This window comes from Ochlerotatus camptorhynchus, unplaced genomic scaffold, assembly GCF_037179485.1.
Source record: "Ochlerotatus camptorhynchus isolate MF236.1 unplaced genomic scaffold, CSIRO-AGI_Acam_v1.1 ptg000037l, whole genome shotgun sequence".
Classification (NCBI taxonomy): domain Eukaryota; kingdom Metazoa; phylum Arthropoda; class Insecta; order Diptera; family Culicidae; genus Ochlerotatus; species Ochlerotatus camptorhynchus.
Genome location: NW_027040528.1, coordinates 1026153 through 1051618, shown reverse-complemented (window position 1 = coordinate 1051618; position 25466 = coordinate 1026153). Strand labels below are relative to the sequence as shown.

The window sequence follows — 25466 nt, the reverse complement described above, 5'->3', positions numbered from 1 at the left end:
ATTTAATTCCGGTGATGAGCGATGAAAGAGCATATCCTACCTGTATGATTCCCCCGTATAACCAGATTGTCCGCTTGCTCCCACAGGTCCTGACAGTTGAGCAGATAGTTGAACAGTGTTGCTTGCTTTTGGAATGCCATATGTACCTGTGTTTGCGTGTTGGGGACGAAATTTGACGTTGTAAAAGCTGTACCTAGGAATGGTGTGTCGGAATAACTTACGTGAACCGGCATAAGCAAGCACGGTGAGGGGGAAGAACTGATCGACGAACCCGGAATGGGACCCGCTTGAACGGTTTGACCCGAACAGTAACCGGAACTCTGCGGAGATGGAAAAAAGATTAATGGTAAGCGGTAAACGTCTAGCCTCATGACAGCTTTTAACTGACCTGCGAACCCACCGAGGTCGGCGACAGTGGCGAAGGTGTATTACCGTTGACCATATCGGCCGAAACCGGTTGGTTGGGCTTCTGATTGTACTCTGCGATGATCCGCTGCACGTCCTTGATGTCATGCCGTCGCATTTTGTACAATTTTAGATAGATCAACGATTGACACCGTAAGCTGGAATTGTCGGAGGATAAAAAACAATTATGTAAATGTTAGGTTAATTATGCATTTGCGGTTTTAGCTCCCAAGCATGGTTACAAAACTTAAGTTAGGCAATTCTCTTCAAGGTTTAACATTTTGGTCTGAATCTAAATGTAAGCACGTACCTCAATATCGCCACCTTACTGTGGATGCTACCCTGCACGGTGAGATGCTGCTGCTGGCTACGAAACTTCGACGAAATGTACCTATGCAAATAAGAAACCGTTCTTTAGTAAGAGTCATTTGCATACTTCATCTGGCTTTACTCACTTGATCAAACTGAGCGTATCTTTGTACATGGTAAAGGCGGCCTTCTCGGTGATCGGGTCCCGTTCCATCGTATCGCCCGTGAGCAGAAAGAACAGCACCGCCTCCAGGTAGAGCATGGCCTGCGCCAGGTGGTCACCCTCCCGATCCGCCGCGTGCTTCAACCGCTTCGCCTCCGAGAGGTAACGATTTTGGTCCCGAACCTCCAGTTCGTCCTCGTTGGAACGTTCAAAGTACGATACGTAGATTTTCTTCACCATGATAGGTCCACCAGTAGTAGTTGCGGCACCACCAACGTCCCCGGTACCTAGCGAATCTCCAGCGGATTTTGGGTGAGGTGTGATAGTGGTGGTAGCACAAGTAACAACGGCGGCGGTGGCGTTGGCAGCAGCAGATGGCAGATGATGGGGGGGTTGATCCGCTTCTAACCGATCGTGATTGGTCGGAGGCATTTGGTCTAGGGCATCAGTCTAATGAGGGGGGAGAATTTGAACTTGTATTATCCAGGCTTGGCATTTCCCCGATTAGTGAGTGGCTTTTAGGCGATCCCATGAACTCTAGTTAAGAAGGATATAGGAATGCGTATGGACATGCCGGTCGAATTTCAAAAAAATGATTATGATTTGTCAATGTACGAGTCAGCGTCGATGGAAGATTTTACCGCTTATTTTAGTCACTGCCACTGGATGGACGGACAATGACAAAACTGTTTTTTTTTTATCAAAATCTCAGTGATTTTTTGTCGATGACAAAAATTTACCATGACATGAAATTTGTGAATCCACAAGCACACTTACTGATATAAGTTTCTATGCCATTGACAATAAGGTACGACCTACCTTGGATGGTCTTTAATATCTTGTAATAGAGACAAAAATCGAGAGTAAAGGAAATTCAATACTGCGGAGAATATCGGTCTCCGCGCTGAGTAGTCCTGCGAGAATCGCTATGGCTACTTCTTTCCTGATGCAACAAACTCCTAAAATAGTTTGCCCTTCGTCTGTGAACGCGCACCAATTCATACGCTTGGGTCAGTTCTTTTCGAAGATGTTTGATTTCGGTCCACAGGTCGTCCGTTGGGTCGTCTGGCCGTCGCCTGTCGGATAGCTCGTGCTGCTTTTTATAGCGGTGTTCGCTCCGATGATGGTGCCCAGAGGCACCGGAGCCCTCATGCTGATATTCATGATCGTTAGGTAAATGTGACATCTATAACGTAGAAATTAAAATTCATGTGCGATTGATGTGTGTGTGTGTTATGCAGTGCGTTACACTAGTACCCAACCGATGCTTTGGTTGTAATGATGGACAGACGAACAATGATTGGTTAGTCACGTTTTACCCTGCGCAATATGTTGCTCATTCTAATGGGTTGTGTTATTTTTTTAAACACCTATTATAACTAGAAATCGGAGTTCAGAATTTACTGGATTAAATTCTGTAGAGGGTGAAGTGGCATAATGAGCATACGGGGTGATTTGAGCACCCCCATTATTTGAGAAAAATTACTGTACAGTACGGTAATGTATGATCTAACGTAAAATCAATTTACAAAACATGAGAATTCTCGTATTTTAAAGATAACCTAAACATTTAATAATTGTTATTAATATTGTGTTACATTTTTTTTTAAATTCAAAGACTTCGACTCCGGCTGAATTTGAGCGAAAATGTAAATTGCTGCCCATAGTATAAACAACTAGGGGCATTTACGTATTCTCGGCAACCTAAGCAGCGACCTTCTTTCTATAGTCTTTTTCTCAAAGGAACGCACAGATATGCAGTATTGGTTTGTTTACAATCTTTTGCTGCCAGCTGCTCTAACAATTTCAGTCGAAAGAATTGTCAAAAACTGTTTTGAAACGCTTTTACAAAGCTCCAATCTTCTCTAGTGAGAGCGAGTATTGTCGGCAACCAGTTTTTCTTCGGCAACCGTTCCATTTGAACTGCATGTAAATCTGCTGTTCTATTATCGGCAACTCGAAATCAGCTACGATTTGTAGTGCGTGTGTTGCATTTCAAGAAAACCTTGCTAGATTACTTTTTCTCAGTGGTAAAAATATAGTCAAATTGAAGCTGAAAGCATAAAGAATCGTTTGCATGCATTCAGCGAAGTGTTTTCGTAAGAAAACGCAGTGAAAATAGTGTTTCAATTTGTGTTGCCGAAAATAGTCTGTCATGCCGAAGCCGTCATTTCCCCTACGTAAAGTTTCATACGAATCGGAGAAGGTCAATTAAAAATTCATTTTTTTTTTTCGTTATTTTACCTGGAACAGCTCAGATTGTCTGCTCGATTTGAATGACTTTTCCCAAGATTCGACAGATAACCGATTTTTCCACATCCTTCTAGATTCAGCATCTTTAGGTACAACTTTGAAAAAACATATCAACTTGCCCCGGTGTACCTTACTGTATGCGCAGTAGAAGGACTGTGTGGATTTGAACAGATTTCAGACTTTGACTATATGTTTTAGTTTTACTTCTGCGTGAAGTCATCGATTTACATAGTTGAAGATGCTTATTTCAAATAACAGACTGTAATGGTAATATTTATACGATAGATGGAGTAGATGAAAGTATAGAGTTGATAGTTCCGTTCGAGTACGGCAGTGTGAAAATTGCATATAGGTAGTAGAATAGCGAGCTAGGACAACTTTGAAGAAAGGTACAACCGATTTGTACCTTCCTTAAAAGTTGTCCTAGCTCGCTATTCTACTATCTATATGCAATTTTCACACTGCCGTACTCTAACGGAACTATCAACTCTATACTTTCATCTACTCCATCTATCGTTTAAAAATTACCACTACAGTCTGTTATTTGAAATTAGCATCTTCAACTATACAGATTTCAGATTTCAACTGTTTGAAACAGGTTATTTCCATACATTGTTTCCACGGGCATCTTACATCAATAGACAATACACATTTAGGAAGCTAAGGGTAATACTATTACTATTTACAGGATCCAAGACAATATGAATATTTATATTATAGTATAATTTGAATTGCATCCAGGCTCGTAGGCAGAAATAGGACTGCAGTAGTCCGAACCCGATAGTCGATGCACGGCAAACCCCTGATTCTGATTTTTACGCAACATAACAATCGTCGCGTCGGAAGCACCCAAGCAGAATAAGCCACCCACAGATAAAGCAGAATCCATCGAAAACATACCTGAGCATTACTACTGGTCTTGTCCTTTTTCCGTCGTTTTTCCTTGTAGGAGCTACTGCTGGAACTGGATGTGCGCTTTCTTCGGCTATTGCTCTCCGGCGGTTGCTGTTGCTGTTGTTGTTGTTGCTGCTGCTGCTGCTGCTGTGATGACGATGACGACACCGGTATCGTTTGCTGCTGCAGCTTCGACAAACTAGCGGCCGACAGTTTGCTATCTTCCCCGTCCTGGTATTCCTGTTTGATAAGGTTTTCGTGCTTTATGTTGAGTGGTTTACTACTGTTGCTGCCACCAGCGCCAGCACCAAAGAGTATTGCTGAATTGTCTTCCTTGATTGGATAGTTATTACTATTGTTACTACTACTACTACTGGCTCCGTACTGGAGTTTTTCGCTTTTGGCGGGTAACTTTTCGTCATACGTGAGGTGCTGCTTGGCAGATGATGACTGTTTCTGCGCCGATCCCGATCCCGACCCCGAAGAGGACAGGGACGAAGCCGACGAGTTGTGATTGTTGTGATGGTGATGAGGTGGTAACGATGGGGACACAATGTCCCGGTAGTCCCGGGATCGTTCCCGAGATTGATGTTCGCTGGCGTTGCTGTTGCTTCGGTGGCGACCATTTTCCAGCAACAGTGGATCGCTGGCCACCTTCGCTGGGTCGATCCCTTCGGTCAGTCTATAGGAGCTGAGGCCAGACGAAGATTTGTCCTCGTAAGACCTTCGCTGCTGGGCACTCGTTTCGAAGCAGTGGCCGGCAATCGAGTTGCGCCGTTTCTTGTTGATTTCGTAGGGACTTTTGCTCTTGTGTCGAGCCGAGGCACTGCGCTGGGCACTGTAGCTTTCGTTTGCCTTGGCCAGCTGGTTTGGTTTGGCTGGCGGCGGCGGTGGTATTTTCAGCAGGCGACTCAAATCGATCCGGCAGATGAGGGAAATGTTGTTTAAGGCAGTATTGGCGGGTGATAAAAGCACTTTTTCCGCAATGGCGGCGGCGATGGCGACACCGGAGGAGGACGAAGATGACGCCGATGATGGGGTGGAACGGGCCTCGTTCGCCGCGACGACGTTGACCGTTGGAGCCAGCGGTGGTGTGATTGTACGGGAAACGTCCGACGACGGCTGCGGTACGCTCAGCAGATGACTCTTGGAGTTGGGAGTGGTGTTCACAGTGGTCTGTACGGAGGAAGCCTTCGAGTGGTGGACCTCTTCGACCACCACCTGGCGTTTGCTATTTTTGCTCTTGGAGCCACAGTTGATGGTGAACAGCTTCCGGAGGGTGTCCTTCTTCTTCTGATCGCTCTTGATTTTGTTGATTTTCTGCAATGAGGGAAAAATGGGAATCGTTAGCACTCTTTGGAATTGCCATAGGAATTTTGTATGGGTGATAGGGGAAAATTCAAGGGAGGAATTCGCGGGATTCTGACGAAACGTAAAAGCTTTTAAATAGAGAAAACACAACAGAAACTTTAAGAGCTTTGTCAAGAGGATGTTCAGATCAAACCCATTGGGATCCTACTAATTCTAGACTGTGTGGGCAAGTCTTGAAAATTAACGGATAACCTCTAGAGCAACTGCAGAAGACTTTCAGGTTAAATCTAAAGAACCTCAGCGTCATGTTCAGATCAAGTCCACAGAGTATCCCACGTAGAACTTCCAGGGCTTTTAAGACAGAGGGTTTGACATTCAGGTTCAGAAGTTCTGACCTTCTGGGATTTGTCACGAGACCCAAGTCCTAACGATCTTCAGTATTAGACTAAATAGCCTGCAGAGAACCTGGAAGTGCACGACGTAGACTGAATGAACGCGAAGGAACTCAAAATCAACTCCAGGGAACTCAAACGCCAAGTTCGGAGAACACCAAAGACAAAAGTATAGAGTCTAGGAGGCTCCAACGTCAAATTCAGATGCCGCCCACAAAGTCAAAAGCAGATGTATCATGGATCTAACCTTGGAGGTTCACCTGGCTTTACCCTCATGGTTTCTTCAAGGAATATCCCAGTGCTGTTATGGTAAATTTAGAGCTGATTACTTGCTAATTTTAAATTTGTGCGCCCTTGGCCAACTCAAATCTATGCGCTCCTTTGAAGGGTTGTAATTTAAGAATGTACACACAATTTAGTTCTCTCTAGTCGTCATGGAACCGACGTTTCAGTCTTTCTTCTTGGCCTTCTTCAGGGGATATAAACTTGAACCATCTTTCATTCAGCGCAATTTTTTTACGATCTGAAACTAAATCTAACCCTGATGAAGATCCGAACTCCTGGCTCGAAACGTTGGTGATGATAAAACTGTAATCAGCACTTTTCTTGAAAATTGAAAAATCCAATCAAAATTACTAATTTCAAGATTTTGAAACTTTTCCGAAAGTATATCATTCCGGTTTCCGATGCTTTACAGAAGTTGTTCTAACTGTCTTAAAGATCACTGAACTTCAATTAAGTCCTCTCGACACTTCCCTGAATTTCTTAGTAGTTTTTTAAAAGTACCCTCAATTTCCCTGAAGTAAATTGAACTGCCCTGAAATTATTGGATCTATCCTGAGGTTCCTATAATTTTCCTGAAGTTTTCTAAATCATAACCTTCAAGGTCATGGAACTTCCCTTAAAATCACTAAATATCCCTGAACATAAATGGCCTTGCCTAAAGTTTTTGTTCCTTCATGATAAAGTTCTCTAAATTTTAAATAAATTCTCGGAACTTCTCTAACGTTCCAAAAATTTGCCTGGAAGTTCCCTTGAGACCTCGCAATATTCCTGAAATTTTTGGAACATTTCTGAAATTCTCGGATCTCTCCATGGTTCCTCAAAACTTCTTGAAAGTTCCTGCAATTAATTAATGGAACTGCCCTGAAGTTCTCTGATCCTCCTTTAAGTATACTTGGAACATCCCTGAAAATAATGAAATTACCCAAATATTTCAACATTAGCCTGATGTTCTTTGGGTTTCCCTGAATTTCTCGGAACTGAAGAGACAAACCAAACTAAGGCTGAAAGACTCTCTAACGAAGAAAATAATAATTTCGGAAATATGCCGAAGTTTTCCAAAATTATCTGAGTTTCTATGGGCAATTTCCTTAAAGTAAATAGAACAATTTGAGGTCCTCTGATATTATCTGATGTACTCAAAACTATGCTGAAGCTCTCGCAATTCTCCTGTATTTCTTGGTACGGTCCTGAAAAGGAACTATAAAAATCTTTAAACTCCCCTGAAAACAACTAGACCTCTGCAAAGTTCTCAAAATATGCTTGAAGTTTTCTAAATTTTGAATAAATTCCCAGAACTTCTTAAAATTCCTCGATTTTTTTTTTCTGAAATTCATGGAGCTATCCTCTGCACATCTATAAATTTTCCCAAAAGTTTAGACTTTCCTTAAGCTATTGGGACTGCCTTGAGATCTCCGATCTTTTTAAAGATCACCAGACGTAGCTTCTCTGAGGTTATTGGGATTTCTTTAAAGTTTAAACACTTCTCAAGTTCTCTGGTCTAAAGTTTTCTCGACTTTCTTCAAATTCTCTGAATGTCCCTGAAGTTTTTAGACCTTTCAAAAGTTTCTGCAGTTTCCCTAACGCTCACTGAACCCCGTTGAAGTTTTGGAAACTTCTCTGAGGTGCCCCAATTTTTAAATAAGTTATCAGAACTTCTCTTATCATCCCGCAGTCTGTTCATGAAACTTCCCCGAAATGCTCGGTATTTTCTTTCATTCTTCGGAACATCTTTAATGTACCTAAAAAAATTCACCACTTCCCTGATTCCTCAGAACTTCTGTGACATTTCCAATTTTTTTATTAAGTTCTCTAAAGTTCCCTGATGCTCTCTGGACTGTCTTTAAAATTTTGAGCTTCTAGAAGGTTTTCACTATTTTCCTGAATTGCATAAAAATTTCAAAATTTAGCTGAACCACTTGGAACTTCCCTGAAGTTCCCGCATTTTTGCTGATTTTCCTGAAACTGCTCTGAAGCTCTCAGAACTGTCCCTACGATCACGTAACTTCCTTTAAGATCCTAAAACTCAACTGAAGTTTTGACAACTGCTTTGAAGTTCTTGTAATTTTCCTGAATTGCATGGAACTGTCATGAAGCTCTTTGATCATCACTAATGTTCTCGTTTTTTCTGAAATCTACGGAACCTATCATAAAGAATCTTAAAACTTTTCTGTAATTCTGGATGTTCTTGTATTTCTCAGAACATTCCTGTAGTTTTCGTAACTTCTTTGAAATTCTCGGGATTTCCATGAAGTTCTCGGAACTTCTTGAACATAATTTTTCTGATGTTAATAAAACTTCCAACATTTTCCTTCATAAAAGTTGTCTCCATTTTCCTAACAACTATACGAGTCCCAACTTCTTTGAGATTTTTTGGACTTTCCTCTTGGAACATCTGTAAAGTTCCTGCAACTTTTTGAAGTTAATCAAACGGCCCTGCAGTTATCAAAGTTTTGCAGAAATTTTCGGAACTTTGCGGAAGCTCCTACATTTTTTCGGATGTTCATGGAATTTATCTGAAATTTTTATAACTTTCCCGAACCTTTCCTAAGTATTCCTGAAGTTTTCTGGAGTTCCACAATGTTATTCTTAAGTTTCTAAAATGTTCTTGAAGATAATGGAACTGTCATGAGGGTCTCTGATAATCATCAAAGTTCTCGAAATTTCCTTTAATGTCATGAAACTGCACTGAAACTCTCGGAACTTACCCCTGAAGATCTTTAAACTTTTCCAAAGTTCTGTAATTTTTTGTAGTCCTAGGAACTTCTCTGAAGTTTTTGAAACTTTTCTGAATATTTAAGTGGTTTCCTAAAATTCTTGTCACAACCCTGAAGTTTAAGAAACTTCTTGAGGTTTTTTTTTTTAAATTGCTCTAATAAGCTCTGAACTTGCCTGATAAAATTCCTACAATTTTTATGGGTAAATTATAGATATTTTTTTTTAATTGGCAGATTTTTTCAAGCTTTGGTTTTATCATTAGGAATATAGCAATATGTCTTCACTACTATAGCGCCTATTTCTTCTCATATAAGCACACAGTGATGGGTGAGCGTTCAAAAATTGCCTTATGTATTTTGGTGCACAGCTTTTGTCTGAGAAGCGTCTGTAGATCAGTATTTAGCTTTGAAAAAAAGTAATAATCGATTTTCGGAGCTGATTACTTACGGAGTACCAACCGTGACATGCCAAGAATAACCCCAGAAGTTTTAGTACGCTGAACTTGCTTTCCGAAACCTCCCCGACTTATTTTGGAAACCTTCTATAGCCTTACTCGAAGCCCTCTAGTTGAAGACCTCTGAAGTCACTGGAACTACCTCAAGAAGGCTCTGGACTTCATCTGATTAACCATCAATGTTCGTATCCTATATCAAAATTAAAGGAATAATCCTAAAAGAACTAGTCTTTTGATGATGAACTAGCTCAGAAGTGGCTTATACCCACCCTAATAAAGAATTAAAACAGAAGCACAAGTCTGAGTTTCTAAGCTTCCCGAACTTATGTTAGTGTACCTTTCCGAAGACAATTAGAATTCTACTGACTCTAATGTAAGTCGTGCGGGCTAAGTATTGAGAAATATCGGAAAACATCTAGGATAATGTCAGAAGACTTTCAGGACAAACGTAGAGAAACAGTGAGTCATGTTCTGAACAAGTCCAACGCATGCTTTTCTATCTTATTAAGCTACCCAGAACACTTTCAGCTCCAGATCTTGTTCCGAACAAATTCAAAGCGTATCCATTGCAGAACCTTCTGGGTTTCCAACACAAGTCTATCAGAGGGTCAAGCGTTCGAATCCAGTTGAATCCAGGGGGCAATTTTTAGAGAAAAACAACAAAGACTCTACGCATAGGAATGCTAAATTCAGAGCAAACCGAAGATAGAAGCAGATAAATAAGGTACAAAACTCCTAGAAGTTCACCTAACACTGACCTCAAGGTTTCCCAAGACCTATCTTCAAGGAATAGCCCCATAAGGCCTAGTTTGCTGAATTTGCCTCCCGGACTCATGTTAAAAGCTTATATCGTACCTTTATTCGAAGCACTCAGATCTCTCTTCAAAGTTATATAAAACACTTGCGAAGGTACTACCTATTTCTTTCTCAAGAAGTCTTCATGAATTATTTTCCGGACCCATCGCCCTAAAGTCATCCAAACTTTCCTCAGACAAGACAACAAAGCAATCTCAATAGACATCCACAAAAACTCCTGATCCTTACCCTGAAGACCCCGTAACGCACCCTTGACATTCCGTAGATCAAAATATGAAGTCCTCTCTGCATCAAGAAACATCGTTTAGGAAGTCTCCCGGGTTGCAAGCCAGAATGCTCAATCCCAGACAATGGAATGCTGACTCTTTCGCAAAGGTGGATGCACAACAAGGCGAGTTTTATGATAGAAGAATTTCACATAATGAAGTTCTCCCATTAGTACGTCAGAGTTCTCTTCTAAGTTGGTAAAACGATTGGATAAGTAATTCTCTTGGGCGGTGGTTACATTCCATTACTCCAAATGTTTCTTCGAGAGCGTGATTCGAAGGTTTCCATGTAAGTCGGGGATTCATTCGCGTGATGTTAAGACTTATGTCCAACCACTACTCGCTAGACGCACATCTCTACAGAATAAACCTCGTTAATAGCAATATATGTAGAACCGGTTATGATAACATCGATCACGCAGTTTGGCATTTCCCGGGTAATGACGCCTCCAGAGAACGACTATTGGATACCCTAGTGACCCGAAGTAGACAACCCTTCCGTGAAGTAAGAGATGTATAGGGAATCCGTGAACTTCCCTACATGCTGGCGATCTTGTCTGATGTTAGAATTTGATGTGACCATCCCCTCCTTTCCACACATTTTCCAGCCATTATGTCCCAGTCTTATTATCCACCTGTTTCTGTGCTACTTGCCCCTGCCCAGCCAGCATTTGGTCAACCGTTCGAGAGTAATATCTGAAGAAAGCTTCCCATTAACCTCGAGCCCGCCACGAGTAATTGGTACCCAATACTAACCTAGATTTACTGCTGTTTAAAATGTCAATTAAAAAATTACGGATTTTTGACTCCGCAAAGTGTCACACACGACTGAGCCTAGTAAATAAACGAACTAGTTAAAAAAAGCCAGAATGTCGTGTATGTTTGAGAATCAATTTACAAAATTTGGCTGTCCTGAAATCAATGGCATAACGTTGAATGATATTGTTTGACTCCTACTTAGAATAGGGTGTCTGCTGGTACTGCTCAGAACGTTCTTCACCTTTATTTGTATTTCATTTTATGAGAACTTCGTTTAAACTTAGTACCTATGATTGAACCCAACTGGAAACTCCTCAGAAACTCAGCAGAAAGCTTCTAGACAATGACACGAGGGACGGAACATTTAATCTTCTAATAAGAGGAGCAATTTCCAGCATATCGTAACAATCCCAATAACAACAACGGACGAACGGACGAACTTCGACCGGATTTCACGACAAACTAACTCTTACCTTCTCTTTCTTGACAGCTCCGTCGCTAGCACTACCGGAATAGCTATCCGACCTAGCTCCCACATTATCGTCATCGTCGTCGTCATCGTCATCGTCGTCGTCGATGGAAGCCGAAGTGGACGTGGATGTCTTCCTCGGTACCACCTTCGAAATGGAAGATGGTTGGAATTGCGGCGATATGATGGTAGCCCTTCTCGGTGGGGACATTAATCTGCTACAAAGAAACCAAAAGTGTGTTAGTACCGAATTCCCACTTGATACCCACAAGCGTTACTCACTCAGCATTGCTATCAGAAGACAGTTCGTCAACTCCTGTCGGTTTCTGCGGTAGCACCATGTTGACCACGGACTTTGACGGACTGGATTTGGAACTTTCGGGGGCATCTTCTTTCCGGTCTCGCTTCGGTTGTTCCGCGTCCGAATCGTCCGTCGTCGAAAGCACTTCCCGGCTGGTAATTTTCTGATTGGCCCTGGAAGGTCGCTTCCGGGACGTTGTAGTCTTTTTGGCAGGCGTACTAGAAGCATCCTTTTTGCTAGGTGTGGAAGCAACCGTTTTGGTAGAGGAAATCGATAATCTCCTTTTGCTATTGTTACTAGTTACGGAGTCGGCGTCCGATTGCCGAGCACTGGACGAGCCCACAATTGAGGAACCACCCGTCGTGGGGGGATTCTTCCTTGGTCGACCCCGTGTCTTACCGATTTTGTCCTTCTCGAAAGATTGAGATCTGCTCCTTTGAGAGCTGCCGAAACCATCGTCGTCACTACTGCTGGATTGATGGTCTCGTTCCCGATCCTGGAAGGTTTTGTTAACTTTCCGCTTTCGTTTAACTTTCTGTGGTACTCTCGGGACGCCTCCACTTCCCGCGCTGAGCAACCCAAGCGTGCTCTGCTGAACATTATTGTCGTCAATATCGGAAATTCCCGATAAAGGTTGTATATTTTGAAGCTCTTTCACCTTCAGCAGCGCACTGCTCACCTCGTTTTCATCTATACTATCCACTTGGTCGTTTGAGTCCTTCTCGGAACTTTTCTCCGGGCTCTTCGCCGGACTGGATAGGTCCAGATCGTTCTTAATATCACCCAGTTTATTGAAATCTTGCAACCCTCCGCCATTCAAGCCAGGCAGCGCCGAGCTAGGCGTCGCCGTTGGGATTCCTCCGGCACTCGGCGAAGACGTACTGTTCTCACTCGGATACGGTTCCTGCTTGACAAATACCCCTTCGTTATTACTGCTACTGTTCGACAAATGATCATCCTCAATTGGCGGTGGTTCATTCTTGATCGTCGGAGGCGAACCAGGCATTAGCGGTGAACTCGAATTGTCGTCGTGCTCATTCAAACTTTGGTTACACCCCATCAAATCGGGATTGTTCAATCCACCCACTGATTGCGAGTTCGCACTACCCGTCTCGCTTGGCACCTGTGGCTGTAGGAAATTCACCAAAGACCAATCCCTGTTCCCAGTGGCAGTAGCATTGCTCGCCACACCACCAATTCCCGCTGATCCTCCTCCGCCCCCAGCTCCCCCTCCTCCGGGTCCTCCGCCCGGACCTGCTCCATTGTTACCGGCGATAGCAACACCGCCGGTTGTTGCCACCGGTGACTTATTGCCCACATTCGAATCCTCACTGGACGATTCGTCCGCACTGTCATTCGATGAGGTATCACTGGAGTTGCGTTTCTTCTTGTAGCCACCGCCTTCGTCGCTGTCCGATCCGTTCGGTTCGTCCTCGAGGGCACTGCAATGGGGGGAAGGAGAGCACGGTTAGTAATTCGTTTCAGTGTTTGGAATATGCCACGGGCAGGGTAAACTTACCTTATCGGTTTCACCATCGGAGGTATTGCGCTTACTGTGACAGCGGGTTCCGAATAATAGGCGCGATGGTGGCGTAGAATGAATGGAATGGAAAGAAATAGAGGACAATCGATTAGAACACGATATCATCAATAATTCATCAAAAGACAAACAAAAGAATTCCATGGACGCCTAGGTAAAGGGTGATACGGTCAAAATTTGGTCAATATCAACTTGACGTATTTCTTTCAATTTTGCATTTAAAAAACCTGAACACCCCTCATTTTGAAGGTGTGTGTGTGTAGAATGTTGCTCCTATTTTGATTTTGGAATTTACTCTTCAGTTGTCAAAATGCCGTCCAAGCAAGAAGAGCAGCGTATCAAAATTTTGCTCGCGCATCGCGAAAATCCGAGCTACTCGCACGCAAAGTTGGCAAAATCGCTAAAAGTTGCCAAATCAACCGTTACAAATGTAATTAAAGTGTTTGGGGAACGTTTGTCGACAGCCAGGAAGTCTGGATCGGGGGGAAATCGAAAACCGGAAGCCGCTGAGACGACAAAGAGAGTTGCCGGTAGTTTCAAGCGAAACCCTAACCTCTCTCTCCGAGATGCCGCAAATAAGCTGGGTGTATCGTCTACAACCGTGCATCGAGCCAAAAAACGAGCCGGACTATCGACTTACAAGAGGTAGTGACTCCAAATCGCGATGATAAACAAAATACGACGGCCAAAGCGCGATCCCGGAGGCTGTACACGACGATGCTGACGAAGTTTGACTGCGTTGTAATGGACGACCAAACCTACGTCAAAGCCGACTATAAGCAGCTTCCGGGACAGGAGTTTTATACAGCAAAAGGAAGGGGAAAGGTAGCAGATGTTTTCAAGCACATGAAACTGTCAAAGTTCGCACAGAAATATCTGGTTTGGCAAGCCATCTGTACCTGTGGCTTGAAAAGCAGCATTTTCATAGCTTCCGGGACTGTCAACCAAGAAATTTACGTGAAAGAGTGTTTGAATAAACGTCTGCTGCCTTTCCTGAAGAAACACGGTTGTTCCGTACTGTTTTGGCCGGATTTGGCATCTTGCCATTACGGTAAAAAGGCCATGGAGTGGTACGCCGCCAACAACGTGCAGGTGGTTCCCAAGGACAAGAACCCTCCCAACACGCCAGAGCTTTGCCCAATTGAGAAATACTGGGCTATTGTCAAGCGGAACCTAAAGAAGACCAAAAAAACTGCTAAGGGCGAGCAGCAGTTCAAGGCAAACTGGCTTTCTGCGGCGAAGAAGGTGGACAAGGTGGCTGTACAAAATCTGATGGCAGGGGTCAAGCGTAAGGCCCGGCAATTCGGATTTGGAATAGCGGAAGCCTAACTGAATATTTTTCCTGAATTTTATACTAATTGAACTTGAAAAAGAAATTTAATTTGATTTTTTAAATAAACGATTTCACCGATTTACACGCGTTTTCCCTTGACCAAATTTTGACCGTATCACCCTTTACATCACAAATTGAAGGTGGCAGCGGAATAAGCCATATGTGCGGTATGGCTTTCTACAATATAATTAAAAGGCAATTAACCCTTCATCTGTGCCAAAAAAAAAACTTACGTTGCCTAGTACCTTGGGGTCAATTTGACCCCCAAATTCGAAGGTTCAACGGATTTTTGAATTTTCAAATGTTTTGTAAAGTAAATTTAATGTACTTTTATTTTAGATTATTTTGATGTTTGAGATAACGAGATCCCAACCAAATAGGATGCTGCTTCCTTCTGCAAATATATTCAGGAGTACAAGGTCTTCAAAACTATGGATAGTGTATGACAGAATATACTTACTAGATGGCGCTAAACCGAAAATGATCAAGCTGTGCCATCTTATATGCACATTCTATGCACATTCTATCTACAGATCTTGCCCATATAAATGGTTCTCGTCTTCAGCAAAGTTGTTCAGATGGACAAGACCTATATCATGGTAAAGAGTTCAGCTCAGAATTAAATCCCTAGGGGGCGCTAATGTGACATTCAATTTTCGTTGATTGCCCTAACTTAACATATGAACTAGATAGAAGGTTCCGTCTTGGGCAAAGTTGTTCAGATGAGATATCTTCTAAATTAGAGTTCCTTTGCAATTATGTTCAGAATCAATCTCAGATTTTTTTTTAATTTCTAAAAAACTCCTATCAGAACATCTTCTTGTAATGATCATTTGAATTCCTTTGGAAATACCCTTTTTGGAGTAAATAATAAAAACGATCTAGCCATTTTTGGAAACAATGACTTCAAATATAAATTTGAAAACTTTACACTATTTGATAGCGGTGTTAAAGTCTGGAACGCGCAAAAATTGGTCAACTTCAAATTGGTGTATTTCTGTTAAAAATGCATAAAAAACCTGAAATGCTGCATTTGGAAGTAGAGTGTATATCCGAGCATAATCCTTTGCAAATTTGATAACAAGTTCTGATACCCGGTTAGCAAGATTTTATATCTGAACATGTTATCTTTGTGTCTGAATAAACAGCCAAAATAACAAAAACTATAACAAAAGAATACTTCTGGGATATCACAAAAATAACTGATTTAGTTATCAATGAAAACATCTTGATAATAAATCCTGTCATCCATGCGAATTTTTTCAACAAAATTCCAAATTATATTACCGATTTCATTTGGTATTAAAGTTTTACGCTGATAACTGAAATATGATTGGCAGTGTTTTTTTCTCTCACCATGTGGATAATATTTGAAATTTTGAACATGATAACATAATTAGTCGAGGTTGATAACTAAATAAGCTATGCGATAACAACTGAAAACAAAATGATATCTGGAATAACAAGACTTGTTTTCATGGTGATATCAGGTTGTTATTTTACTTTGCTCGAGTATACAATGGTTGCTATGATGAGTTTTCACCGTTTGCAGTTTTCAAAATGACGGCCAAGCAAGAGGAGCAGCATGTCAAAATTTTGCTCGCGCAGCAAGAGAATCCGACGTTCTCACACGCCAATTTGGCAAAATTGCTGGATGTGGCCAAATAGACCGTGACAAACGTTTTAAAAGTATTCGGGGAGCGTCTGTCGACCGTCAGGAAGCCTGGAAGCGGCGGCAATCGTAATCTGGACGTGGCAGCGACGACGAAGAACGTGGCGGTGAAATATAAGCGGAATCCTAACCTCTCCACCCGGGACGTCGCTGGCAAGCTCAATATCTCACATACTACTGTGCAGCGGGCCAAGAAACGGGCCGAGTTGTCGACGTTTAAGATGGTGAAGGTGGCGAAACGAAATTACAAACAAAACACGTCGGCAAAGCAGCGGTCCTGAAAGCTGTATACGAATCTACTCACAAAGTTCGACTGTGTCGTCATGGACGATGAAACTTATGTGAAGGCGGATTTCAAGCAGCTTTCGAGACAGGAGTTTTATACCGCATCCGGAAAAGGGAAGGTGACTGAAATTTACAAAACCCTCAAACTATCTAAGTTCGCGAAAAAAAATCTTGCCTGATAGGCCATATGCACATGTGGTCTAAAAAATGGCATTTTCATTATTACGGGAACCATCAATCAAGAGATCTACGTTCAGGAGTGCCTGGAAAAGCGGCTGCTACCATTCCTAAAGCAACATAATAAACCTGCGCTGTTCTGGCCGGACTTAGCGAGCTGCCACTATGGGAAAAAGGCAATCGAGTGGTACGATGCGAACAACGTGGTTGTGGTACCCAAAGACCACAACACTCCCAACAGCCCAGAACTCCGTCGTATCGAACGGTATTGGGCCTTGGTCAAACGGAATCTCAAAAAAACTAATAAATCCATGGAAAACCAGCAGCAGTTAAAATCTAACTGGCGTTCGGTGACGAATAAGGTCCATGAGACCACTGTGCAAAATTTAATGGAAGGGGTTAAGCGGAAGGCACGGCAGTTCGGATTTGGCAAACCAAAAGAATAAACGAACATTTTTTCCTTTAAAAAGGGGAAAAGAAGGCTTCGGCAATACCTTATTCTATTATCGTCAGGGTGGTACAACATCCTTGAGAGCTTAATTTTGGCATGTGGATACATTGTGTTTCAGAGCATCTATTGGCCAAATATGAGTGCTCTACGAGTTTGTTCACCCCCTGACGATAATACGTTAAGGTATTGCCGATGCCAACATTTCCCCTATATGAATTGAACTACCAAAAGAAAAATAAGAAGATTTTTGTGATATTAATTTTGACTGAAAGAAACGATTTTTTGTCGACCAATTTTTGCACGTTCCAGTCTTTACTTTGAATAGTTGAGCTAGCAGTTTCGACAAAATTGACTTTTTAAATCATAGTGTACAAAAACCAATTTGACTATTTGACTAGAGCTTTGAACCAGTGTTTTCAGTTCTACGGGTCTATTTAGTAAATTCTCCTGGAATGCTCTTTACAATCTCCACACCCAACCGGAAAATGAAAGATTCTATTACAGATTTTCATAAAAAGTATACCGAGTTTCAAATATTTCATCTAATGAACAGATTCTAGATTCTGTAGAGTGGTCGTCGGAAGGATTTTTAAAATATTGTTTGTAATTTTGATTGCAGTAGCTGAATTTTAGAACAAAGCTTGTTTTTCAAAATGTACTACGGCTAGAAAATAATCTTGTGACGGTTGTATACAAAAATATTAATTCTGAAACAACGCTACGCTACGTTGTATGCTACAGTCTAGTCCATTGTAAGAATTGACATAACATTTGTTGTAATAAAACATGCATAAAATTTCAAAAATCTCCCGTAAACCCAGATCATAACCAAATTTGTTCAAATTTGTTCAAATTTGACACCACAGCGGCACCGGTTGTGTAGTGGTAAGCGCGACTGCCTCTCACTCCAAAGGACCTGGATTTAATTCCAGTCGATCAAGGCCTACACTCTCGCTATTCGTATAACAATCCCATGTGAATGGGAAATCCACATGGGACTGTTATGCGAATAGCGGTAAATATTCGGTAAACCGGTTTGACCCTAAAGAAAACCCCCAAATACTCACATGGCGCTTTGAAGGAAGGTGGCTTCATCATCACCGGGTTCGGTGCGTACTTGAATTTGTTGGGGTTGTTCAGGTTGTAAGGCTCCAGTTCCTTCCGGGGCGTTGCCCCGATCTCCGTCAGTGGCGTCCCTATGGCGAACAGCTTCACTTCGCTCAAAATTTGCTCCACATTGCCGGACGTTTTCGACGGCGTCGACGGTTCGTTCTACGGAAAAAAAATCAAGATACACGTTGTTAGTCAGATGATTCGGTTCGAACCGACCAAATTGGACAAATTAAAACTTGGCATTCCAAAACAAGATCCACTAATTGACATGCTTTTTGTTTATCTTTTTTTTTTCGTTCAAGACACAAATCACAATTGGAAGCAAACTAAATTATATTTAGATAGATAAGAAGGCGGCATTTTCTAGTAGCAAGCTCTCTCTAAATTGGGATGCAAAGTTCTGTCAAAGATGGACAGGAAGCGATTTAAAAAAAGGTGTGTGTGTGCATAGCAAATAAAATAAAACAAAACTAACTACTCTAGGAGGCATTTTTGCGTTTGACACCTGAGGAGGCAGACGTCCGTTTAGCAGTTGCTGCGAGGGTAACTTGTCACCGATCGTTCCGGGACCGGTCGTGCGGCCATTCATCAGCGAGGCTGACCCCGAGGAAAGTCCCTTCGAGTGCACCTAAAACAAATGAGAAACGAAAAGATACGATATTAAAACGGGGTAAAACCAAAAAAAGGTCAAATTAGTCCAAGGAAAACGTAAGCTCTGGTGGTGCGAAAACATTAACCTAACAGTGGTGGAAAAAATCATACCTCTCCAAGAGGTGGTACATAAAATTTCTAAAATGGTTTCGATTACGACGGACTTTGCTCAACTCCCCTTCGACCGGATGAAACGAGATTTTTTTTCCGCTCTTGCCAACGACCTTGGCAAGTGCTGCGATCGTGCTGTTGATTGAATTATACCACTTTGAGAATTTTCCACTCACGTTTCCTCGCAATCTTGACCGACCGAGGAGAGGAGGGTTAATCACATCTTTATGTTCTGCGCTGTTTTCAGTTTTGTTTCCCATGCACACTAATTCGGAGAAAAGGAAATGGTACATGCATAATCACAGTGTTTTTTTGTTTTTGTCTTGCTCATTAATGCGAAATCAGTTATCATAGTCTTACAACTTGGATGAGGGTTGAAAATCATCGCCAGAAAATAAGAAATCACGGGAAGTGACAGCACTTAATTGGACTCAAACTATTTGGAAAGTTCTTGCAGGAGACCTGGCTCAAATTTTCCATCAGATGAAAATTCAGTTCACTTGTGAATCAAGAAGTAAGGAGTAAGGATTTATAAGGGGATTATTTTTTAATTAAAGGGTGACAAATTTGGTCGACTTAAAAATTAAGCATTTCCTCTAATCGAGCATTTAAAAATCCTGAACACCCCTCATTTTGGCGTGCAAACTGATGCCTCTATTTTGATTTTGACATTTCTCGCGTCACTTTTCAAATAGACCAATGTAACGTATCCACCATTTTGAGAAAATCGAGGTTGAAGTTCGACAGATTATTATTTAAACTGTTTAGAAACAATACATTTTGCAATACTATTTTTAATGTAGTCAGTGAATAATAACGTTGAAAATTTAGTATAAACGGTAAAATCACAATTTTACTTTGAATTTCATGCTACAATATAGATAAAAAAAACACATACGACGTTTTGACAAGTCATGGTGTAAATCGGACATGTTACATTGGACGATTTTTCTCAATGACATAATCAATGAGTGTTACATTGGTCTTTTTGTTCTACATGATACTAGATTCCCTTTCACAGATTTCAGAGTAGAGTACCTAACTTTAGATTCACCCCGCTTTTAGAAAATGAGCACCAATCATGTTAGGCAGTCCGAATGACCGAAGTAACAATCATGTACCCATCATTTCAAACTGTACATTGGACAATGTTTGACCTATGATTATCTTAAATAAATGAAAGTAAATTTGGATGGGTGTTTTTGTATCACATACAATGATAGTATAGCAATGGTTCGTATCACTTAGCTCGATTTGTGGAGGCGAACCAGCCCAAGGCTGAAAGCCTCCCTAATAAAGTTAAATAATAATAATAGCTCGATTTGTTTACATTTGTTACTTAGGACCTTTTAAAAAGTGACGCGAGTTTGCTCTTCAGTTGTCAGTTGTGCAGTTCAGTGTTCAGCGACATTTTCATTGCAACCGTGACCGTCAACCAGGAAAAACACGAATGTACCGTGCTGTTTTGGTCGGATTTGGCATCCTGCCATCACGGAAAAAAGGCTATGGTGTGCCACCAAAAACGTGCAGGTGGTGCCCAAGAACAAGAACCCTCCCAACGCACCAGAGCTCCGCCCAATCAAGAAATATTGGGCCATCGTCAAGCGGAACCTGAAGAAGACCCAAAAACTGTTGGAAGCGAGAAGCAATTAAAGACAAACTGGCGTTCTGCGGCGAACAAAGTGGACGAGGCGGCTGTACAGAATCTGGTGGCAGGAGTTAAACGAAAGGCCCGGCAATTCAGATTCGATCAACCGGAAGCTTAGCTTGTATTTTATACTAATTGAACTTAAAAAGAAAAATAATTTGATTTAAAAAAAAATCAATTTACATGCATTCTTGTTTGATCAAATTTTGACCGTTACACCCTTTATCTGACAGGTTTGGGCCGAAGGTTCTCAGAATGCTATGAATTTCGCCCACTACAGAGCTTTCCCGATTTTGGCATAACAAACGAAATACTGAGAAAATCAGGGAAAAAATTTCCCATTATTTTTTTCGATAAAAATTATTACAGAATGATGGAATTGTTAAATTATAACTGATAGGGGAAATGGCTCTAATATTGACCTATGGATCTAGAATGGGTCCACCGCTAGAAATTTGCTATTTATCAATTTTATCTAGATGAACGCGTCATTGGGACGGTACTAATAGATATTTTTGGTCGCTATTGAAAATTTAGTCGATTGCTGAATTTAAGTATGGGTCCAAATTAGGGGCATTTAGGCCGATAATAAATCCATTTCCCATATTTGTTTAAGCTCTTAAATCATCAAATAACTACAATTATTGAATAAATTGTCCCTTTATGATAAAGAAAAATGTATCAACTATCAAAGCAGAGCAAATTTGTGCCGAACGCCAGGCCGCGAATAAAGCGGGCACCTAGTGCCTCCTCACTCCTTACTCTCTTGTCTAGCCTTGCGATCACGGTGAAGCGACTTGGTCATCGACTCCTTACTTACCTTACCAATCAGGCTAAGCCCCTGCTGACCGAAGAAGTCGTCTCCACTCTACTCGATCCATGGTCACACTTCGCCAGCCTCGTAGTCCGCAGGTCTACTTGGTCAATCCACTTTGCCCGCTGCGCGCCTCTTCTTCTTGTTCTTATTGGGTCGCTTTCGAGAACCAATTTCACTGGGTCGTCGTTCGGCATTCTTACGACATGCCCAGCCCACCGTAGTCGTCCAATTTGTTCAATGTGGACTACCTGTGGATGTGAAGCCTACCTCGACCACCACGATTACGTTACCGTCAATCTGAACTTGGGGTGGGAGGCTAACATTGTCTTCCCTAGAACCTCTTCCTCTCATGTATTTCATCTTCGATGCGTTGATGGCAAGGTCATGTCATCGGCGAAGCCAAGAAGCTTCATGGACTTCCTGAAGATCGTACCACTCGTGTCTATCCCTGCTCTTCTGATCACACCTTCTAACGCGGTGTTGAATAGCAGGCACGAAAGTCCATCACCTTGCTGGAACTCGAGAGTATCCCCGATACTCGAACTACGCACATCACTCGATCCATCCTCACCTTGACCAATCGCGTCAGTTTATCCGGAAATCCGTACTCGTGCATAATCTGCCATAGCTGATCTCGATCGATTATGTCGTATGCGGATTTGAAATCGATGAACAAATGATGTGTGGGCTAGTTGCATTCACGGCATTTCTGCAGAACGTACCGAATCGCGAAAATTTGGTGCGTGGTAGCGCGAGCACCCATGAATACCGCCTGATATTGCTTTACGAAGTCTCTTGCAAATGGTGACAGGTGGCGGCATAGAATTTGTGAGAGTACCTTGTAGGCGGCGCTTAGCAGTGCGATCGCGCGGTAGTTGCAGCAATCCAACTGGCCGCCCTTTTTGTAGATTGGGCATACGACGCCTCTGGCAATATACGCTCCTTCCAAATCTTGGCAATAACCCAGTGCAGCGCTCTAGCCAGTGCAGCAGTGCTTTGCCACCGTATTTTAATAACTCACTTGGTAGTTGATCTACACCGACCGACCTCCTCCTCAACTTCTTGAAGATCAGGAGCCGGAAGCCTGTCGTCTTCTGCGCGTGCTCCAAGGTCTGTTGCCGTGCCACCTTCGTTTTCTGCTACATCACCGTTGAGGTGATTGTCATAGTACTGTTTCCACCTCTCAATCACTTCACACTCGCTCGTGAGAAGGTTACCGTCCAAGTTCTTGCACATATCGGCTTGCGGTACGTAGTCTTTGCGCGAACTATTTAGCTTCTCGTAGCACTTCCGTGTGTCGTTTACGCGGTACAGATTTTCTATCGCCTCGCGATTTCCTTCGGAAAACTGAGATTTGTCTGTTCCGCGCTTGACTGTATCTCTCCACATTCAATCTTGTGCGGTATTGCAGCATTCTCGCCCCTACTGCATTCTTCTCCTCTACTAACAGTGTACATTCGCCGTCAAACCAGTCATTTCTTCGGTCCGGGATAGCAGTACTTAGTGCCGCTGCAGCAGTACTACCTATGGCTATATCTTCAAGAGTAGCTGCGCCAAGCTTCTCTTCTGTGGGTAGTGCAGCTTCTAGCTGCTGGGCGTAATCCTGAGCAACTCCGGCGACCCGTAATTGCTCAATGTTGGGTCGCGACATTCGACTTTGATGGCCATCGACTATACTCTCACCAATTTTCGTACTCATATTTCTCTCCGCTTATAGAATTCGCTGTCCTCCGCCAGGGTGATGCCCATAGGGATCATTCCGCATACTGCCTCTAACTAGATGGTGCTGTACGCACTCACGACTCGCATGGCCATGAGTCGGTGCGTACTTGTTCAGTTTCCTTAGATTCTGCTTGGTTTCCAGTGCTCCAACCCAGGCTGGACCTCTATAGCTCAGTATCGACGTAAATACACAAGCCAGGAGACGTTTCATTCAACTGCTTTGTCCAGAGTTGTTCGGCATAATTCTGGCTATCACATTGATGGCTTATGCTGAATTCTGCCCACTGCTTCGCTCGTTGCACCCAATTTTCTATCGTATCGATCGAGGCGCCAACATTTTCACCTCTACCATTAAGACGATGTCGTTCACAAAGCCAACGGTCTCGGCTCCTTTTGGCAACTTCAGCGTCAGCACGTCGTTGTACATCCCGTTCTAGAGCACTGTGATCCTAATAGATCTCTGCCCGATGTTTGTCGCATAGACCAACACCCGGTTTTGGACTTAATTCCTTATAATCCTGAAGGCACCCTCATTATATGCAGAGATTCGGCAATGGTCACCAACTGACGCTGTTGAAAGCGTTTTTGGCGTCTATCGTTATCACGGAGTAAAGGGTGATACGGTCAAAATTTGGTCAATATCAACTTGACGTATTTCTTTCAATTTTGCATTTAAAAAACCTGAACACCCCTCATTTTGAAGGTGTGTGTGTGTAGAATGTTCCTATTTTGATTTTGGAATTCACTCTTCAGTTGTCAAAATGCCGTCCAAGCAAGAAGAGCAGCGTATCAAAATTTTGCTCGCGCATCGCGAAAATCCGAGCTACTCGCACGCAAAGTTGGCAAAATCACTAAAAGTTGCCAAATCAACCGTTACAAATGTAATTAAAGTGTTTGGGGAACGTTTGTCGACAGCCAGGAAGTCTGGATCGGGGGGAAATCGAAAACCGGAAGCCGCTGAGACGACAAAGAGAGTTGCCGGTAGTTTCAAGCGAAACCCTAACCTCTCTCTCCGAGATGCCGCAAATAAGCTGGGTGTATCGTCTACAACCGTGCATCGAGCCAAAAAACGAGCCGGACTATCGACTTACAAGAAGGTAGTGACTCCAAATCGCGATGATAAACAAAATACGACGGCCAAAGCGCGATCCCGGAGGCTGTACACGACGATGCTGACGAAGTTTGACTGCGTGGTAATGGACGACGAAACCTACGTCAAAGCCGACTACAAGCAGCTTCCGGGACAGGAGTTTTATACGGCAAAAGGAAGGGGAAAGGTAGCAGATGTTTTCAAGCACATGAAACTGTCAAAGTTCGCAAAGAAATATCTGGTTTGGCAAGCCATCTGTACCTGTGGCTTGAAAAGCAGCATTTTCATAGCTTCCGGGACTGTCAACCAAGAAATTTACGTGAAAGAGTGTTTGAATAAACGTCTGCTGCCTTTCCTGAAGAAACACGGTTGATCCGTACTGTTTTGGCCGGATTTGGCATCTTGCCATTACGGTAAAAAGGCCATGGAGTGGTACGCCGCCAACAATGAGCAGGTGGTTCCCAAGGACAAGAACCCTCCCAACACGCCAGAGCTCCGCCCAATTGAGGAATACTGGGCTATTGTCAAGCGGAACCTAAAGAAGACCAAAAAAACTGCTAAGGGCGAGCAGCAGTTCAAGGCAAACTGGCTTTCTGCGGCGAAGAAGGTGGACAAGGTGGCTGTACAAAATCTGATGGCAGGGGTCAAGCGTAAGGCCCGGCAATTCGGATTTGGAAAAGCGGAAGCCGAACTGAATATTTTTCCTGAATTTTATACTAATTGAACTTGAAAAAGAAATTTAATTTGATTTTTTAAATAAACGATTTCACCGATTTACACGCGTTTTCCCTTGACCAAATTTTGACCGTATCACCCTTTAATATCGATTTCCTTTCCGCTTCTGTTTGTATGACTTTTCGGCTCTCTCGACCACTGTCCGAATTGCATCCACACTTCCGGAATCTGAACTGCATCTTCGACAATCCGTGTTCACTCTCCGTACATTTCGTCAGCCTGTTGAGGATGATCCTCTTCGATAGTTTTCCGAGTGTATCCATGGATTTCCCAGCGGTGTTCCTGGCTTCTGCAGCAACACTAGCTTCTGTATCTTCCATCTGTCTGGG

At 42.6% G+C, this 25466-nt stretch overlaps 1 protein-coding gene across 4 annotated transcripts in view; it reads right to left on the bottom strand.

Annotated features, from left to right (window-relative positions):
• lilli (lilliputian) overlaps window positions 1-25466 on the bottom strand; it is a 285693-nt gene that overhangs the window by 3604 nt on the left and 256623 nt on the right. For 2 of the 4 annotated variants that reach the window (XM_065233870.1, XM_065233878.1), the window contains exons 5-15: window positions 18839-18991; window positions 18318-18522; window positions 13312-13345; window positions 11774-13234; window positions 11496-11709; window positions 4031-5344; window positions 861-1327; window positions 716-796; window positions 389-563; window positions 222-320; window positions 41-146 (exon numbers count right to left, since the gene is read on the bottom strand). In XM_065233870.1, coding sequence (XP_065089942.1) covers window positions 41-146; window positions 222-320; window positions 389-563; window positions 716-796; window positions 861-1327; window positions 4031-5344; window positions 11496-11709; window positions 11774-13234; window positions 13312-13345; window positions 18318-18522; window positions 18839-18991 — 4309 coding nt within the window. The remainder of the gene's footprint in view (window positions 1-40; window positions 147-221; window positions 321-388; window positions 564-715; window positions 797-860; window positions 1328-4030; window positions 5345-11495; window positions 11710-11773; window positions 13235-13311; window positions 13346-18317; window positions 18523-18838; window positions 18992-25466) is intronic. The other 2 variants (XM_065233889.1, XM_065233883.1) reach the window with 2 other exon arrangements.